This window comes from Setaria italica, chromosome V (assembly GCF_000263155.2).
Source record: "Setaria italica strain Yugu1 chromosome V, Setaria_italica_v2.0, whole genome shotgun sequence".
Classification (NCBI taxonomy): domain Eukaryota; kingdom Viridiplantae; phylum Streptophyta; class Magnoliopsida; order Poales; family Poaceae; genus Setaria; species Setaria italica.
Window position 1 is genome coordinate 29013172 of NC_028454.1, and position 13292 is coordinate 29026463.

Here is a 13292-nt window from a genome sequence, read left to right on the forward strand (position 1 = left end):
TTACATACATATATTCTAAGACTTAGCCCTATTTAATGTGCATATCATTCTCACTTATAAATGCCCTATTTTTTATGCATTCCTGAATTAAATTATATATATACATGGTTTATGTATTGCTGATTAAATCATGACATTGGTGGATTGTTTTCTCTAAGTTGACTCGTGCTCCTCATTGTGTTTACTTGCAGAGTTCCCTCCCTCCTCCAGCGTCATGGACATCAATGAGATCCATGAGTTCTTCTCACAGGTGAGGTGCCGGTAGCCTGCCTGCTTGCTCTTGGTGTTTCGTGATACATGTGTGGCATAGTGCTGGTCCCTTGCAAGTGTGAGCATATAGTGCTTTAACTCTATTATTTTACACCTAGAGATCTCCCTCTAGGTGTTAAGGCCCATTGACTCATGCCCATCTACATACTGCATAGTTCTGCACATTATTGAGCAGCTATCTAAGATTTGGAGTTGTAGCAATAGTTGGGATAGTTTGGGCCCCATTGTGTGCTAACGTAGACAACCATAAATTGTGGTGACAGGCAGGGTGGATAGTAGCAGTAATAAAACTGTAAACATTCTGCAATTACCCCTGACCCTGAGTGCTATTGTAACTTCACTACTTTAGGCATTTTCTATTTGTTATGTACTGCTGAATTAAATGATATTGTACTTCATTAGGCAAAAATATGGTTATTGAGTAGGAATAATATGGCTCTAGAACTGGCAGAATAGTATACTTTATTAGGCAAAAATATGGTTTTCATTAGGCAATAATAGTATGCATCTTGTAGATTAGGTCAAGATGATGCAACTAGATGAGGGTGCAAGAGTAAGACTATAGTAGGGGAAGCTGCAATAGATGCAAGCATAGATGCATTTGTAATAGGACACCAAAGCCATTTCATTTTAGGTCTAGTACCAATTCTCTCATTGTCATTCATTCATTAGGCAATAATATGCTTTTGAATTAGCCAAATAATATGCTTCACAAAGTAATAATACAGTTCTGAATTAGAAAAAATACACTCTAAATTAGGCAATATATAAAGAAGAATTAGGCAACAATGTAGTTCTAGATTATGCAAAATAAGATACTTTATTAGGCAATTTTCATTGAGCATTTAATAATTCTATTTTTGATTGCTTGCCTCCACTAGTAGCTCACATACAACTACCAGCGCTGTTACCAAATATCAAAGCTAGTTCTTAGGCCTAGCCTGACTTTTCTTTTGTGTACATCTGTACAAGTGAATAAATTTCACATCCTAATTTTTTGATTGATTTTTTATTGTTGATACCATTAACTTGTTTATCTCTTCTTGGCAATCTAGTACATTTTCAGTAATTTTATAACATCATCATGATATCTTTCTTTTTTATGTGGTATGTTAGTTTTCTCCTTGTGTTTCTCTCACCGATAGATTGTTGATGTTCATGTCACAGTTGTAAATTAGGCAAAACGGTGTAATTCATTAGGCAATAATATGCTACTGAATTAGGCAAAACTATATACTTCATTATGAAATTAAATATTATCCATCAATCAGTTTAATAATGTTCAATAAACATTTTTCAAAATCCCTTTTGATGGGTTCTATTCGTTAGTAGTTCACATTAAACTGTAAAACGCTTGTAATGATGTTCTGAATGATATTTTTTTTGATACGCAGTTGTGCAGATACCCATGCCTCAAAAAAAATTGATGTTTGAATGAACTGTGTGTTGTTGTTGTTTTTTGGCTTTCAGATTTGGACGGGATAGAAGCAATTTTTGCTTCAGACGGTAGCTTGGATGATGTTTTTTCTCCATTTTTATGTGCTAGCACATTATTAATTCTAATTTACAGATCATGTTGTAAATTTTTGTTCAACAGGAGATATGTGATGCATACTTGTGCAGTGCTGAATTTTATTGCTTACATTTTTGTTCCCGTTGGCAAATATGGGCTTGTGTTTCTGGCCCGAAATCATACGTGGGTCCGCTGAGCAGTGGCAGCAGGAAATCCTGTGGCAGCGCCGCAGTGGCAGTCCTCATGCGCGCTAAAAAAAAAAGCAGTGGCAACAATTTATGTCTGAAAAGGAACGTGGGGACAGTAGCTAATGAATTTAGCTTTCCTAATCGGGGCGGCCGTATGGCCGGCCTAATTTACGCGGGCCGTAGGTTAGCTGCGTCCGTTGATTACACGTCGTTTCGATTTTTCTAAATTTATAGATATTAGTATACATTTAGATATATAGATATTATTATACATTTAGATATAGTATAGATTTATAGATATTATTATGCATTTAGATATAGTGTAGTACGTCTAGATGCATAATAATAACTACTCCTTCCGTCCCATAAAAAGTGTCATTTTAGTTCTGTCAAACCATCTTATGTTTGATAAGTTTATATAAAAATATATTAATATTTTTTTATGCCTAACAAGTTTTATTAGATTCGTTATCAAATATATTTTCATAGGTTACCTATTTCATGTTATAAATATCGATACTCTTCGTTGTAAATTTAATCAAACTTAAAATAATTTGATTTAGCATAAATTTAAAAAGAAACTCTTTGCAGGACGGAGGAAGTACGAGCTTAGGAGAGCCAAAACGAAATTGGAATGGATGGAGGTACCAGTATAGTTGTCCATTCAGACCGCCCAGCCCGGTCCGGCCCAAGCCCAGCAAGGCCCGTTATTTTTCGTGCCGTGCCATGCCGGCAGCCCAAGCACGGGCCCGCAAAACCTTTTTCGTGCCGGGTCGGCCCGTAAAGCACGGCCGCTTCGAGCCACTGCGAGGCACGACGGGCCCTCACGGCATGCTTCCTGGCTGTGCCTGTGCACCACTGCAGAGCCACCATCTCCTGCGTGCCACCAGCGTCGCCCCCCGCGCCGTCGAGCCCCTCGCCACCGCTAGCCCCTCGCTGCCGCTGCTGCCGGCCCCTCACTGCCGGGCCCTCGCAGTCATCGCCGCTGGCCCCTCGCAGCCGGCCCCACTCGATGGAGGCGCCGTGCTCCCTACATCGACGCTCAAGCTCCCCACGCCGCCGCTCGAGCTTCGCTCCGCCACCGGCCGGCCATGCGCCACCGTGGCTAGCTTCTCACCCTACCGCCGCCGCTCCCCGACCAGCCCCACGCCGCCACTCCCAGTCTTACCAGCTTTACCGCTATATCTCGTGGGGGTAGGGGGCGGCTTGGTGCCGATCACCACTCGCCAGATGCGAGAGCCAGGGAGGGAGCAGTGACGATAGCTCAGGCGACGAGGCCGCAGGAAGGGCGAGGCAGGCGCCAGATGCCTAGATGCGAGAGCCGAGAGAGAGGTGGCGGTGGGGTTTGGCCGTCTGGGGGATTGAGGGAGAGGGAGGGCCGGAGGGGTTGTGGCCTGTGGGCCACATGGCTACCGGGCTGCCAACCGTGCTGCTGGTAAGTTTCGTGCCGGGCCGTGCCGCCTGTCGGGCCGAGGTGATGGCCCACGCCCGGCACGAGCCATCGGGCCGGATCAGCCCGAGCCAGAAGGGTTACGGGCCGGGCCAGGTTTAGGACGAGCTAAAAAACCGTGCTTCATGCCGGCTGTCGGACATCTATACCGGTGTGTCGTAAACGGCCAGCAAGGCTTTAAAAGCGCCTTGGAAATATCTTATCCTCTCGTCGCCGCGCGCCAAGCCGCAAGCCCAGAACCCCCTCGTCCTCCTCCCAAAACCCCGCTTGCCGGATATGGCCAGCGGCGACCTCCTCCTCCGCGTCCACGCCGGCACCCCGGTCCTAGCGAGGGCCTTCCCCTGCCGCCTTCGCGACCCGGCGAGGCACCGCCGCGGCCTCGTGTGCCCTCTGGCCGCCGCCAGGGTCGACGTCGCCGGCCGGGTCAGGCCGCGCGGCGCCGCGCCCGTACAGAATCGGCGGCGGAGGGACGCGGAGGAGCGCCTCTCGTTCTCAAGGGTGGTCACGAGGAGGGACGCTGTCGACGAGGATGAGGAGGACGTGGAAGGGGAGGCTCTGCAGCTGGGCGCGGTGACGAGTGGGGGCGATGCGGGAGGTGTGGATGGCTCCTACCTCAGCGACACAAGGTAATTTGCCTGCACTACGGTGTAGAAATGTGCCCTGCAAGGCTACAATCTTGTGTGCCGAAGGACTCTTGTTTATCCGTTATTGTTGCAGTGTCTGTACTAGTAGTAGCAGAGCTAATATTTGATTGAGAATGGAAGTTTTCATAGCTTGTACATCCATAGTGCCATACGCCTATACCCTTTTATTCGAACAAACTTACTCCTATACCTGGTACTAAATTACTTCTCACTAAATTGTAGTAGTGGTTCGTGTTAGCATAAGCATCTAATACTACAAATCCATTATTACTGCCTTTTTAGTAGCATTTATCAGCTCATTCAGTTGACGATATAGGTCAATACCCTGTTAGTGTTCATTTGACCATTGTCATTTGCCATGGCGTTTCCATTTTTAGTGATATTGCTCGTGTTGCAGGTTTGATCAGTGCGCCATTTCTCCTCTATCTTTGAAAGCCGTCGAAGATGCTGGATATGAAAGGATGACAGAGGTGCAGGAGGCAACTCTGCCCATAATCCTTCAAGGTCAGTGAAAATGCAAATATTATTGCTTAACGCTGTGCTAGCAATTGCTTGGGGAGACTGGAAGATGACATTTTAATAACTTGTTGCCGTGCAGGCAAGGATGTTCTTGCAAAAGCAAAGACAGGAACTGGGAAAACCGTTGCCTTTTTGGTATTACTTCTTGATCTTCAGTCAACTAGTCGATTTGATGTCATTAGCAGCAACAGAACTACTGCACTCGCACTATTTAACCGTTACACAATCTGACTGAACTTTTCACCTTTGTTTCAGCTTCCAGCTATTGAGGTTCTCTCCACATTGCCTCATCAGCGGAATCAATTACGGCCACCTATAAATTTGCTGGTGATGTGTCCAACTAGGGAGCTTGCAAACCAAGTGGCTGCTGAGGCCAGGAAGCTTCTCAAGTATCATCGCTCACTGGGCGTGCAGGTTGTAATTGGTGGCACAAGATTAACTCAAGAGCAACGAAGCATGCAGGCTAACCCATGTCAGGTTGTAGGCATCAATTACAGTGTGTTCACACCTAGGTTTTGTTTGCTATATGCACTAACACTTGGTACTGATCTAATAGATCCTTGTTGCTACACCTGGAAGGCTTAAGGATCATCTTGAGAACACACCTGGTTTTTCTACCCGACTTAAAGGGGTGAAGGTTCTTGTTCTTGATGAAGCTGACCGCCTATTGGATATGGGATTTAGAAGAGATATTGAGAAAATAATTGCTTCAATTCCTAGAGAACGGCAGACATTGTTGTTTTCTGCTACTGTTCCAGAAGAGGTACCAATCTTCTCCCTCTCTTTATTCCCTTTTGTTCCTCAAACAGTTTGATGAATCGAAGGTCTACTTTAGGTCCGCCAAATTTCGCACGTTGCAATGAAGAAGGATTATAGGTTCATCAACACTGTTAAAGAGGGAGATGAGGAGACACATTCACAGGTTTAGATTTGGTATTTCTGTGAGCTTTAATGGCAAATTTTAGTTTACTAGCTCTGAAGTACCCTACTCTGTTTTTTACTGCATCAGGTGAGCCAGATGTACATGGTTGCACCATTAGACCAGCATTTTTCTATCCTATATGATGCATTGAAGAAACATGTTGCTGAAGATGCAGACTACAAAGTAAGTGACCTCACCAAGTTGCCAGCTTATATTTTAGGAAGTTTCAATGTGTCATTTCCCATATAATTTTGCAGGTTATTATATTCTGTACTACTGCAATGGTCACCAAACTTGTGGCTGAAGTTCTTTCTCAGCTAAAACTGAATATAAGAGAGATCCATTCCAGAAAGTCACAGTCTGCAAGAACTAAGGTCTCGGATGAATTCAGGAAGTCAAAGGGTTTGATACTGGTCAGTTCTGACGTGTCTGCTCGCGGTGTTGACTATCCTGATGTCACCCTTGTAATACAGGTGTGTATACCATCTTTTTGTTTCATAAATAATCCTGTTGTAAACTGTTGTTGCTATGAGTTTTGCTAATCATTTGCTTTAGTTCCTTAACATTTTACTAGAGCTATCTCAAGTCAATCTATGATATCAAAAATATTTTTTCTCCTTGTCTCAGAAATGACCTCTGCAAATTAATTTGTCTTGCAGGTTGGAATTCCTGCAGATAGAGAACAGTATATACATAGACTTGGCAGGACTGGACGAAAAGGCAAGGAAGGCCAAGGACTTTTACTGTTGGCTCCTTGGGAAAAGTATTTTCTTGGAACAGTTAAGGATTTGTCGATATCAGAGGCTGCGGTACCTTCAGTCGATTCAAGTGTTGAGACAGAAGTAAGTAATCTATTATTTGCTTGCCATCTATATGTGATTAATTCAGGTCTTGTCCATATGTACATATGCAATTCTAATTTGGCTGAGCTTTCCCCAATTTGATTGGGGATAAAAGGCTTTGTTGTTATTGAAGTCTATCTTTGGCTCCTGAAGCAATCTCAATTCTATTTTTTGAACTGTAAATAAAGCACTCAATGTTTTATTATTCCTGCTTGATTTGACAGGTCAAGAATGCTGTCAGAAAAGTAGAGATGAAGAGCAAAGAATGTGCCTATCAGGCATGGCTGGGGTACTACAACTCAAACAAGACCATTGGCCGAGACAAGTCCAGGCTTGTTGGCCTTGCAGAAGAGTTCAGCCAAAGCATGGGCCTTACAGTTCCTCCAGCAATACCTAGGAACATTCTTCGTAAGATGGGTCTTAACAATGTTCCTGGGCTCCGGTCGTCATAATGCTGATGCTTCAATACCAAGCAGGACTGCAGAACTTATGGTAAAACAAACCATGGGCATTTTACCAGCCATAATGCCCTCAACTTCGTCAATAGGATACAGGTGTAGTACTTGAGTGTCGCAGGTTTTCCACATTAGCAAATTGTTGCTGAAGGTCGGAAGTTTTCACAAACGCCTTCATCCTGCCCATATGCCTGAAGTTCAGAAGTTTTCGGCTCAAACATGACCGGTCCACTTGTTTCTCAAATTTTGTTCAGTCCACTATCCACAGACATAGTTGAAACAGTCCGAGTGATTATTCATATGTATCGGTTTATCATAGTTTAGCAATCTGTATGAAATGTATTACCTCTGAACCTTTTTGTGATGGGGTCTTGCCCACGGCGTCAAGAGATGTGTATTTGTTGACTGTACCACAGGGCAGCAGATAGTTATAGCATCATAATAATCATGTTGTTGTTCCATTTATCACTATTCTCAAATGGGAAATTCAGGTTCTTGTCATGATTCAGATGCAGTTTTGACATTCTTGTTTTGTATGTTCACGTGAAATATGGTGTGCTCGTTTTGTCATTACTCAGATGCTTACTTGCTTATTGTTATATCAAGCCACAAATATAAGAGATAATTCCCTGGAATCCCCTTTCTACTGAAAGCTACTGCAGATATATGTTTGGCTTCAGTTGGAGCAAGGGCAGCGTGCTAAACCTTTTTTTTTTTGCATAAATTTGCCAGACTCGGTCAGATCCTCCGTAATTTGGTAGGGATAGCCATTCTGCGCTCTCCAACTAGGAATGACAAATTTTGGAAGAAGTCTTTGATGTTTAGAATCCTTCATTGAAGACAAATCATAGCGAAACTCCTTTGCATTTTCATTGAAGACAAAACATAGCAAATCCTTCATCAAGCCATCACCGCGAGTGCATTTTCACTGCAAGCGTTGATGATCTCCGCCTCTCGCCTGCGACGACGATGCAAAGCTGTTCTCGCTGTCAAGGCGCTCCTGCGAGACTAGCGGCACGCCATTTGCCTTGTGTTTGTGAGCAGTGAAGCCTGAGCTCTCGATGTAAGTTTGCACCTGCCGAGGTCGCACATATTTTCTTACATATAATCTCGTCGATACCTGCATGAGTGGATGATGTAGTCTGTATGGAGGCTGCAGAAATATGTCTGCATCGTAGCTCGATGCATACGGCCAAATCAGGCATTCTCTACTCATGGAGGCCTCCGACTCCGATAGAGGCATTGCATATGGTATGGTCTCTCAGGTGTACATAAATCATGGAGGTCTCCGGCCGGTAGATGCATTGCACATCGTACAAACTAACATTAAGGTCCCTTACTAATAAACGATAGCCAAATGAAGTTCGCCCTAGAACACCACATCACATGCCACAATAAGTGTTACCTGTCCATACATAAAGGGGTAGACGGATAAAGACGACATGAACTAACTTCTCCCCTCTTTGCATCAAGCGCTAAAAAGAGAATAGAAACACCATACGTTGTCGTCCTTCGTCTCCTTGCTATACTCAGAGACGGCGGTCTTGCCCCTACGACGAGCGATGAAGGCAGCAAGGGTCTCACCATCATCATCATGTGGATCAGCATCAACATGAGTGGAAGTGCCACCGCCCTCTTGCGCCATCATGTGATCATTTAACCTCTTTTGATTCTCATTTATCCTCTGAAGTTGCTTCAATATACACTCGCTACGCTCACACACATGTCCTGCTGAAAACTTTTATGCGCACTATAAAGAGCAATAAATACTTTCTTCATCATAGACTCCAGACCACTGTGACCCGAATGACGAGTGAAGCCCCTACTAGCAGCAACAGCCCTAGAAGGTGGAGAAGGGATTGGTGAAGGACTACAACGAGATGAGGTAGCCTTGACCTTACGAGACCGACGAGAGGGGTCTTCTGGATCAATCCTCAAAGGTACATAGCTTCCATGAGTCACGGTCTTCACAAAGCACTTCTTGGTCACCACCTCAATCATTCTCATAAGATATGGAGCATGGGTACAACTCTTGAGAGGTGTCCAAGAAGTGGTCATAATCTCCTTCCAAATCACATCAAACACACTAAAATCACCACCATTTTCACAGAAGAAAGAGAGGAGGGTCTTTGTAGTAGATTGAATTCTTGTTGCATTCCCTCCTTTAGGAATGATGGTTTGCCTCACCAACAAGTTCACATAGCGGCAGTAGGGAAGCATATGTGAGGTGTCACCTATTGAAGTGCTGTCAAGATGCATATAGTCTATCTCCTCATCGTTGGGCTCACGGTAATCATGGACATTGTCCTTGCCAAGGTCATTCTCATTGGTGGATCCAAGAATTTTTGCAAACCTCTTGTAACTACACTTGTATTGCTCCCCCTCAATATGAAATGCATAACCATACCATGTTTGTTAAACCATAGAGTTGCAAACAATTGAGCTACGACTTCATCATTCCAATCATGCCTAAAGGTCATCATATCTTTCACATTCTTAGCCTATAAAGCATCTAGAGCAAGATTGAGAGAGTCATCCTCCATATCCCTACAAGCTTGCCAATCACTCCACCTTTTACCCAACACCGGATTGCTTTTCTTTCCTAGAATGACGGAATTGTAGAAGTCAACTTGAAAGAGATTATGAAACCGATAATCCTCCGCAAACTGATCTTTATCATAAGCAAATGGATCCTCAAAGCGAATCTTCTTGATTCCATTGGAGTTAATAGACCAATCACGAGGTCTTGGAGGAATCTCATTACCATGACCTTGCTTCTTAGCCTCAGAAAGCCTCAAAGGTCCAATCATCGTAGCATCTGGTGGAGGTGAACCAACATCATCATCACTAGCAATGACTCGAGCTCCCAAACCCCCTCCGTGACCAAGTCTCCCGGTGCTCGTACTAAGGCCCTGTTTGTTTGAACTTTCAGCTACCTTCTCGCCCCCAGAAGCCAAAAGCCCAAACAAACGGCAAGCTTTTGAGCTTAATTTTTCATGGGCCAAAAGCTCTAAAAAGCCACGTTACAATGGAAAGCTGGAAAGGAGGAAAAGACGACCTTCTAGGTTATTTACCCGCCTGCCATCGGTAAAGTACCGAATCGGTACGTTTCTTTTTCGTCTTCCGCCTCCTCCTCCGCCCCAGCTTGCGCCTCTTGCCGTCCTGATGAGGACATCACATGCTCGGATACAACCATATTGGCATCTTTTGACTCCGAGGTGAAACAATTCTTTATCATAATTATATGTGATACATTTGATGAATTGATGCTGCACCATGATGTGTATTCGTTGTCAATTTCAGAAATACATACATGGATCAAAAATAGTGTTAAACACACATGGAAGGCATGGAGGACCAAAGAAGTAGATTGGGGGCCAAGTCCAAGTATTCCTAACGTCCTCCACCAGGCCACCACGTCACTTTTGGCCCAAGGAAAGAAAGAGATCCAATCCAACACGTTTTGGTGCTGGATTCGGACTACAATTCTGGCCCAACTTGCAACGACCGCCACGACCTCATCCGGACTCCGTTTTGGGCGTTCAAGTACTCCTTGGAATCCTTATGAAGTCTATTTTCATATGGATCCGGACTCATATCCATATCTATTCTGAGGCGGCCGCAATCATCGAAATACTACCGAGAGGTTTTCTGTCCACAGGTGCTGCGTCGCCCTATTTTGGCCCGATGGGCCGTGTATCAAGTTGGGTCCATTAGGGACGTGTCCTAGGGTTGGAGCACGACCCCAACACCCTCCTGGTCGTCCTCCTAGGCATTAATAAGGATTAGAGCCGCCACAAACAGATTGGGTTTTATTTTGTTGAAAGTTTAGCCATTGCTACTTCCTTGTAGACGCGTGTGTCGACTAGACCATCCGTTCTACTCGATTCAGAACCCCAACTTTGTGATTTCAGATTGGTTTCCATCTCCATATTTGCAATTGAGTTGCTTGTTCTACTTGTTCTTGCTTGTTCTTCGATTGCTTGCAGGACGAGTGCCCTAGTGGCCGGGTGACGCGCTCCACAAGATCGCGACAGCCATTGGAGGTGGTGTATCGGCTGCTAAGGCGCAGCTTGGAAGGCTGTAGTCGGGCCGTGAACGTCGTCTCCATCCACCAATCGAGTTATCCACGCCTCTCTCATCGAAAGATCGGGAATCAACCCTAGCGGGTTCATATCACGTCCTCCCTCCGCCCATGCTCGCGCCGCCCGCCGCCCTCTCTCCGCCTGCTCGTCCTCGTCAGTCCTGTGCAAGATTTGCTCGCCCGGCCCTTGCTCATCCTCGTCGGCCCCTGCTCGTCCCTGCTCGTCCTCCCTCCGTCCCTGCTCATCCTCGTCGGCCCCTGCTCACCCCTACTCGTCCTCCCTCCACCCCTGCTCATCCTCGTCGGCCTCTACTTGTCGGCCCCTGCTCGCCCAACCCCTGATCTCTTCCAACCACTCTCATCCTTAGAGAAGCTGGGTTGCCAAACGGACCCCAGCTTTCAAAAAGCCAGCATTCTAGGATGAGAAGCCAAAAGCCAGCTTTCGAAAAGCAAAAGCTCAAACAAACAGGGTCTAAGGTGAGCACCACCCCTCGCTACATTGGCAGTGCAAGGACGGGAGGCTCCCTCACTAGCAAGAGTACCACTGGCCCGTGCTTTAGACATAGCTATCTTTCGACATTTAGGGCAACTTTGAGGGAGTTCTTCTTCCTCCTCACTTTCTGTTTCATCCTCCTCCACAATCTCTTCCCCATAATCAACCCTTGGATGTCGATCACGAGAGCTCCCCATGAGCACTACAAAGATGCATAGGATTAGGCATTGTATTGAAATAAGAAAGATCGAATGAGGTCAAAAAACTACTTTAGGCTCAGTTCAGAAAAGCCGGCTCAGCCGGTCTCTGCTCAACCTTGGCGAAAGAATCCTTAATGCAAGATATATAGCCAACAAAATTAAAAACCCTTATAGATCCTATTTGATCGATGCTTATAGAGTAGATTGACCAAAGGGAATCCATTCCAACGTACTAGAATGAGAGATCGGGGCGGGACAATATTTGGTATCTTTAAGAATATTTTTCCTCACAAGTGGGATTCAAAATCCCTGCTCACCCAGAGGAGAAGTTCGTGGGGAAGAAGTTCACAGTGAAGATTCGAAGCTTCCCTTGATCTTTCACATGGATTTGGAGTGGAGTGGAGTGGAGTGTGGATGGACGGGTGAGAGAGGGTGAGAGGAGCACGGGCACGGTCGGGTATGAGGCCGTCCGCACTGGTACCCGGTACCCGTTCCTACAGTACATGTATAGTGTAAATTTACCTGCACCGCGGTAAACAAGAGGTTTGGCCCTGTCCCTCTATTTCCAGCGGGCTCCTAGGGATATGCCATTGGCCTCCCGTTGTCGCCAGCCCCAACCACCCCACCCTCACGCCCGTGCTCGGAACCGAAGAGAGGTTGCGCCGTCGCTTGCCGAAGGAGGGTGCCGACGAGAGTGTGCCTCTGGCGTCACAGTGAAGAGGCCTAGTGCCAAGAAAGTTGTATTACTAATTACTTTACATCCCATGATTTAGAATAACCATTCTAGATGATTGTGTTATGAAGAAATGTGTTTGTTAAAATGAGATGGTAGTTGGAGATGGTTGAATAAAATATATGATAGTTGGTATAGAGTATGAGATATAGAGTAACATGGGTGCGGGAGAAATTAGTATAGAGGAGAGAATATCGATGACTAGGATAAAATATTCCTTTTAAGTATGAAAATAGAGTATGATGACTGCGGACAGCCTGAGAGGGGCAAATGAAGCGGTCGGGGTGCATGTACTGGGGTGCCTAGACCACGCCAAGCATCCGACGACACAGAGCGCCCAGACCGGCCTAGATTTTTGGTCCAGCTCAGGCCCTGTTTGGTTCCTATGGACCAAACTTTAGTCCACTGTTTTTAGGCACTTTTAGTCCCTAAACATCCAAACAAGTGGACTAAAGTTTGGACTAAAGGCTTTAATCCTCTAGTCCACAAAACTGGACTAAACTGGATTAAAGGGTGTTGGGGACACTCCTGCCCCTCTCATTTATTGCCCTTCCTCCTACCCGGCTCCCTCCTGCATGGCCCCCGCCGGCGTCCCTCCCGCCCAGCCCCCGTCGCCGTCCCTCCGCCGCCCTCCCGACTGGCCCCCGCCACCGGCTAGGGCCGTGCGTCGACAGCAGCAGCTGCCCCAGGTCGCACAGCGCCGTCGCAGTGTGCCGCCAGGTAGGTCACCTGTGGTGGCCTGCCGCCGCGCTGGGGCCGGTCAGAGGCGCGCGCTGAAGACAACGGATGCCCAGGCCGCACGCTGCTGCGCTCCCGTGCCCTCGCGCCATTGAAGCCGCAGATCGAGATCTAGAAGGAAGAAACAAGAAGAGAGGGAGAAAGAGAAGGAGAGGGAGAAGGAGAGGAAGGGGAGGGATGAGGAGAAGGCTGGGGACCGGGGCTGCCACCGCCGCCACCGTCGCGAGGAAGAGCTTTCGTC

General features: G+C 46.2%; 1 protein-coding gene across 1 annotated transcript; it reads left to right on the top strand.

The window, feature by feature from the left end:
- Nucleotides 1-3627: 3627 nt before the first annotated feature.
- On the top strand, nt 3628-7311 carry LOC101774087 (DEAD-box ATP-dependent RNA helicase 25). Its single transcript, XM_004969126.4, has 10 exons — nt 3628-4047; nt 4463-4569; nt 4664-4719; nt 4840-5061; nt 5141-5347; nt 5420-5506; nt 5594-5689; nt 5764-5979; nt 6166-6348; nt 6573-7311. The coding sequence occupies exons 1-10, from the start codon at nt 3698-3700 to the stop codon at nt 6798-6800; spliced, it is 1752 nt and encodes a 583-aa protein (XP_004969183.1). The 5' UTR covers nt 3628-3697; the 3' UTR covers nt 6801-7311.
- Nucleotides 7312-13292: the final 5981 nt, after the last annotated feature.

Coding starts and splice junctions, on each gene's coding strand:
- LOC101774087 (XM_004969126.4), top strand. CDS start 3,698: ATGGCCAGCGGCGACCTCCTCCTCCGCGTCCACGCCGGCACCCCGGTC. Junction 4,048..4,462: donor TCCTACCTCAGCGACACAAG/GTAATTTGCCTG, acceptor CTCGTGTTGCAG/GTTTGATCAGTGCGCCATTT. Junction 5,062..5,140: donor TGCAGGCTAACCCATGTCAG/GTTGTAGGCATC, acceptor CTGATCTAATAG/ATCCTTGTTGCTACACCTGG.